The sequence below is a fragment of the Neltuma alba genome, unplaced genomic scaffold (assembly GCF_004799145.2).
Source record: "Neltuma alba isolate B1F8T4 unplaced genomic scaffold, ASM479914v2 tig00012401_pilon, whole genome shotgun sequence".
In the NCBI taxonomy this organism is placed as follows: Eukaryota; Viridiplantae; Streptophyta; class Magnoliopsida; order Fabales; family Fabaceae; genus Neltuma; species Neltuma alba.
The window spans coordinates 2,827-9,455 of NW_021636894.1; the positions used below are offsets into that span (position 1 = coordinate 2,827).

Consider the following 6,629-nt stretch of genomic DNA (forward strand, 5'->3'; position numbering starts at 1 on the left):
TCTCTTCAATAATTTTACCCTCCAAACTCATCGGATACCTTTCTATATCCCCTCTTTTTACGCCTTGATACGGCTTCAGCAGTAACTGAGCACTCCCTCCATTACGCAGGGTGTTTTTTTTAAAAAAAAAAAACAATTTCATGTTTCGTGAAAAACAACAGTAACAATGTCACGAAACAAAAAAGTAGGGGAAAATTCAAAATAGTGAAAATAGGACGTGCATGTTCATTGAACCCTCTGGATTTTCGAGCATAAAAGCCCACTTTTATAAAAGCCAGTTCACTGACACTGAAGTTTGTTCTTTGTTGGATAAGACGACTTGGGTTTTTTCTGTTCTTTTCTTTACACTGTTCAAACTGCGTTCATAGCTTTGCCTTTTTCACAAAGACACTCGCAAATCCAACAAGTTTTCTTCTCATGCGTTAATGTCTTCCTTCCCCATTCCTGCTAGTATTTCCAGGAACAGCCGCGGAGTCATAAAAAATGTCCAGTGGAAGTGAGAAAACGTCGACAAAGCTAAGGACTAAGCTTGCTGTTGCGGTAAAGAGCATTCAATGGAGCTACGGCATTTTCTGGGCATCTTCCTCTACCAAGCAACGGTAGAGAAAAAACCCATCTTGGATTTTTGTGTTTTCTTCACTAACATTCTGATTGTTCAGCTTCAATTTTGTTTGCCTTTGGGTTAAAAGTACTTCTTGCTGGAGGGTTTGGCTGATTTTTGATAATGAGAATCTCAAACATCAACAAAACACTATCTGTCTTCATTCCCATACATATAGAGCTCACATTCTGAATTGTTAGGGAAGTTTAATGGTTGTAAATCTGATGATGGTAACAGTTATAACAATGTATTGTAAATAGTTGTGGATTTTGCTCATAAACAAACAGTAAGATATCAGATTATGAACTGTCACAGGAGTTAGATTGTCACAGATTTGAGGAAAACGAAAATGACTTTGATCTGGAGCCCGGAAAAGCAACTAATATAAAATATTGTAAATTTGTTCTTTCTTTTGTCGGGAAAGTGAAAAAGTGGTTGCATTTTCGTGATATGGAAAAGAAAAAGATGCCAATGAGAGAGAGGTCATGTGTAATCATAGCACAAGATATCTTTCTTGACTTTCTCTTTTCCTTTTTCTTGGTGAGATTACCTCTTTGCTTAGCTCGACTAATGTGAATAATGTGATCAACAGAACATTGGAATGGAACGAAGGGTACTACAATGGTGAAATCAAGACAAGGAAGACAGTCCAATCCATGATGGAACTAAAGGCTGATAAAATAAGGTTTCAGAGAAGTGAGCAACTAAGAGAACTCTATCAGTTTCTTCTTGTTGGCGAAACGGATTCGCAGGCTAAAAGGCCTTCTGCTGCATTATCTCCAGAGGATCTCACGGACTTAGAGTGGTACTACTTGGTTTGCATGTCCTTTATGTTCAACCACAGCCAAAGGTGGTCTTCTCTCATTTAGTTGTGTGTCACTTTCTTAGTCTATGTTGTCATTATAATGTTTCTCGTTAGTCTTATATCATTGTATCCCGTGTTGTCATTTTGTTCACCATAGTGTGTTCTTCTTTCATTGTCACAGTTTGCCTGGAAGAGCACTAGAAAAGGGTGAAACCATCTGGTTATGCAATGCTCAATATGCAGACAGCAAAGTTTTCTCTCGTTCTTTGCTAGCAAAGGTTAGTTTCTTTTCTCTTTCCTTCCTTCCTTTGCATTTTCGGTGATTGATTTCTGAATTAGTCTCCGGACAATGCTTGAATTCTCTAATAAAAACATGACACGTGAGTTCATTTGCAGCTCACTATCATATGATTGAGCATTTTAAGGTTCCTTCATATGTTGTGCTTTTATTGGAAAATGTGATGCTAAACACCAAATGATTTTTATTTCATTTCACCTTTTTTCTTAGTTATAACTGATGTCATTGCTAGATAATTCTGTTTAGAGAAAACTGACTGTCCTCATCTCTGTCAATTTTATCGTCTGGACATGGGAACCATCTGCCTTATGTAGAGTGCATCAATTCAGGTACAAAAATTTCCTCATAGCTGTCGAAATGGTACTTGTTTCGTCAGTAGCACAGTAAACAGTTACTAGATTTGGGGTATAGTTGTTTTTTCGAAGATCTTTAGAGTTCAAAACTTCAAGACATAAAGATTCTTAAATTCGATATGGTGGGGAAAAAATGCTTATTTGTTCACCATTTACTAAAGATTTACTAATAATTTCACCTCCCCTTTCTCCTACCTTATGACAGATAAATATTGATATTAATCTCCCTGCTGTCTTTTGAATCCTCTCAATTGCAGACTGTGGTGTGTTTTCCCTACCTAGGGGGCGTTATCGAGATAGGCACAACTGAGTTAGTAAGTTTTCCATTTTCTTGCGCCCCATTGAAGAAGCTTCCTTTACCTTTTTAATATTAAAAATCCATGAAGATGTGCAGAAGATAAGTGGTCAGTACTCGAACTTTATGCCATTTTCCTTTGTCGTTTGTAGGTCCCAGAGGACCCTAATCTCATCCAACATGTCAAAACTTGCTTCTTGGAATTCTCAAAGCCCATCTGCTCTGAAAAGCCTTCCTCTCCATTTAACAAAGAAGATGAAGATAAATATCCAACATGCGCCAACATCAATGCTTGGACATCGAATGATTATGATACAACGACTTTGGAAAACCGATGTTCCCCTACCAAGGAACTACAAGATAACAATGAAGAGTTTAACATGGATTCTTCTGAGGAATGTTGTAATGGTTGTGACCATCACTGTCAGGTGGAAGGCTCTATGTTTGAGTGCATCAGTGGTGCACAAGATTCCTTGAGTTCTGGGGATTGTATATCTGAGGCACTTGAGAAGCAAGCCAAGGAAGCTACAAATGCAGATCAAGGTCAGTTAAGACTAACAGAACTTCATGACTGCAATCACTCAAAACTTAGTTCCTTGGGTATTGGAATCGTTGAAGACGTGCACTACACAAGGACTCTCAGTGCTCTTTTGGGAAACGCTATGATGTTTAAAGGACATTCACACGCTAGGAACTCGAATTGGAGGTCGAGTTTTGCACCATGGAATAATGGGAGAGCTGCTGAGAGGGCGAGGCAACAGTTAGACCAGAGCATGTTGAAGAAGATTTTGTTCACTGTCCCTTTGATGCATAACAGATTCTTCTCTTCCAGGTCACCAAAACAACGTGATAGAACAGAATTTCACAGAAAACTGGATATTGATGATCATTGTGTGGGGAAGTCTTTATCTGATGAAAGAAGAGAAAGTGAAAACTATCAGGTTCTCAAATCTATGGTCCCTTCTATAGACGAGGTATTTACGTTTCATCTTAGAAGGATCATGTCACCGCATGATTTGAGTGACATTTTCATGCTTGTGTGTCATTGGATGAACTTTCGTGTTTAAGTCAGAACATCCTTAAGAATGGTTTCTATGTTTAACAGCTTTAGGCTTAGTTTTCTAAGTCATGGAAGTCCTTCTCAAGTCTTAAGAATATGAAAGTTTGTAGGTAGAGATTTCAAGACCACTGAAACAGCTTTTCTTCAATTTGCTTTTGCCTTGTGTTTGGTCAGGCTTAGTTTTTGTATCTCTTGAACCATTTTCCCGTGGATGTTGATGGTGAACTTGCAATCATATGCAGGTGGACAAGATTTCTATCCTCAATGACACGATCAAATACATGAAAGAGCTTGAAGCAAAAGTGGAAGAACTAGAATCTTGCACGGACATTGCAGATTCTGAAACCACAATGAGAAGCTCAGAAGTTATGGAGCAGACATCAGATAACTGTGACATCAGGAGAGTTTTCAAAGCAAGGAAACCTCAGACGAACAAGAGGAAAGCTTGTAACATTGATGAATCCGGCTCAGACTTAAACAGCATAATCATTAAAGAAGGTAAATCATGGGACGTAAAAGTGGACATAAAGGAGAAGGAGGTTGTGATTGAGATGAAATGTCCTTATAGGGAGTTCATATTGCTTGAAATCATGGATGCTATAAGCAACGTGCATTTAGAAGCTCACACAGTTCAATCTTCAACAGTTGATGGATTTCTCGTACTGACACTTAAATCTAAGGTTTGTGTCATCCTTAATTCCTTAAATCTTCATACACAGATACACATATTTCTTGTTTTCACTATCAGTATGGTCCTAACGTGGAATAAAATGCTATTCAACGGAGTTAGTTTACGCAATCTACATTGCATACATAATTTTTGGTGTTCCCGGAAGCTCTTGCTTCTGCTATAGAGTAACTTTATTGGAGAACCAAACAGTAAACATAATTCAAATTTTATACTCAATGTAGTAGTAAAGTTTGATATCTTTACTGCTTTATTTCAGTTTCGAGGAGCGGCCATTGCACCAACGAGGATGATCTATGAAACACTATGGAAAGTCTGTGACAAAACTTGAGCTTTTTGTTTGGATTTTATTGGCGGTAACACTTGAGATTATGTAACTCCTGGCAAATCTTTAATTTCAGCCATACTGTTTTTAACATCTCAATCAGTTTTGTAATTTGACATGCCTTGGCATGATTTGTTCTTTTCTACATAAAAGTGTTCACTGCAGGATTAAGGCCAAGATATTGCTTGAAAAAGTTACATAGTACTCCTTCAGTTTTTAATATAGGATCTAATTGTTAAGTTAATTTTGATTCTAAATATAAGACCTATTTTTTATATTTATCAATTTTTTTAAAATTATCCATATGGATACTACCTCAACTATAATCAAATAAGTTAGGGAGGAAGAATATTAAGAAAGATGATTATAGTATTTTAGAAAAAACGTCATATTTCTTATAATTAAATAACTTATATAATTTTTTTAATCTAATCAAATTAGTTAAATAAATTTTATATTAAGGATATTAGGAACAGATGCAAGTATGATTTATAATTTTGCAACTTGTTTGATTGAAGTATGATTAATGCAGATCAGCCTGCATGAAGAATACGGTGATCATTTGGTATTTACGTAAGTTAATTCTCATCATTATTAGATCCTTTTACGCGTGAAATTTATCCCTTATTGGCAGTTACTTTGCGCTGATTTTAGTTCATCATTATTTTATGTGTTACCGTATGAAGTCTCATTGGCCTGAAGTCATTACAGTGAAGTTTATATTTTAGTCCTGTGCATGCTGGCCTTTTTTTTCCAATTTTTTTGGGAATTGTAAACTAAATGCATAATGAGAAGGAGTATTTTGATTATGGCTGGAATAATCTAAACCGTATGAAAATTAAATAAAAAGCATGCTAACAACCATATCTTTGTACCCTTATTTAAAAAAAAAAATGCAATGGGAACTTTATATTTTAAGTTAGAATAACTCCTTCCATGTGCTAATTTTTTAAACAATAAAGATAACGAGATATAGAAGTAATATAAAAAAAAGCCGAAAATTCAATGCCAACATGTGAATGGTGACAATAACTCTAATTTTATAATATAAATTAATGTATTGATTTGTTGAGGTTCATGATTTATTAAAACTTGATGAAAAAAATCACTAATAATTAAAATTCATGTATTTTAATAATATTATAATTAAATAATTAGATATATACATCCGGTCTTAAATTTAAGATCTAATTTGTAATTACAAGCTAGATCTTATATTTAGGACCAAAAGTAATATGCGTATCACATACTAGTTGAAGATTTGATGGTTAGATAATAAAAAAATGCTGCCCCCTCTTATTCTAAATGTAAACATTAGTTGAGGGTTTATTTTAATTCTACGTGTAAAATTTATTAATTTATTTTATCTTTGGTATTTATTATTTTTTTCAAATTATTTTTATTAATACTCTCTCAACAACAATGAAACACAACAATAATTCAAATGCAATCATACATGTATTTTAGAAAAACCTATAAATAATTTTGTAAGAAACCTAACCTGCCAAATTTTATTAATATATGTAAATTAATTAATTTGTCTTTACATTTAGAATTAGAAGAAGGGATATTTTATTTCACTCAGAAGAAAATAAAAGCATTCATACAGAACGGTTACCATCGACCAAATGCCAAATTATGAATGAAACAAATCATTAATCATAATCATAATCATTGTCATTGCCTAGTTGATGCTTTCTTCTAAACAAAAGCATGTTAAATAAGCTCATGCGAGGATGACATATTTGGCTCATAACATATTAACATTAGGGTGATCAATATTTGTAACCAGCTCAGGTCTTAAAAAGCAGTCTTTAACAAGATCAGATCTTAAAATTTTAGTTCTTGACGGAATAATTTTAATTCAAATATAAATTTATAAGTTTCAAATTTGATTTCTTTTTATTTAAATAAATAACATTGCACAGACGGAACATATATTATGGGTGTGTTTGGGTGACACCCCAAACCATGGTTTGGGGTGTCAATCACCCAAACACCCCCTCTAAAAAAAACCAAAACCATAGTTTTGGAAAAAAGCAAAATTTTTTGCTTTTGGAGAAAAAAGGGAGAGTGTGAGAGCCTATATGATATGTATCTTGTTATTTTTTTATAAACATATTTTTGATAAACATATTTAATCTTATATTTTATAAATATATATACACATTAATTTATTTATTAATTATCTTATGTATGTATTA

At 34.1% G+C, this 6,629-nt stretch overlaps 1 protein-coding gene across 2 annotated transcripts; it reads left to right on the top strand.

Moving 5' to 3' along the window:
• The first annotated feature begins 345 nt into the window (after window positions 1-345).
• Window positions 346-4,602, top strand: LOC114726707 (transcription factor EGL1). 2 transcript variants are annotated; one of them, XM_028913385.1, is made up of 8 exons: window positions 346-599; window positions 1,194-1,451; window positions 1,588-1,684; window positions 2,019-2,033; window positions 2,315-2,371; window positions 2,505-3,326; window positions 3,655-4,092; window positions 4,360-4,602. In XM_028913385.1, exons 1-8 carry the CDS (start codon window positions 484-486, stop codon window positions 4,429-4,431), a joined length of 1,875 nt encoding a protein of 624 aa, XP_028769218.1. In that variant the 5' UTR covers window positions 346-483; the 3' UTR covers window positions 4,432-4,602. The 2 variants fall into 2 exon arrangements, with proteins under 2 accessions (XP_028769218.1, XP_028769219.1); XM_028913386.1 differs by having other exon boundaries at window positions 2,505-3,293.
• Window positions 4,603-6,629: the final 2,027 nt, after the last annotated feature.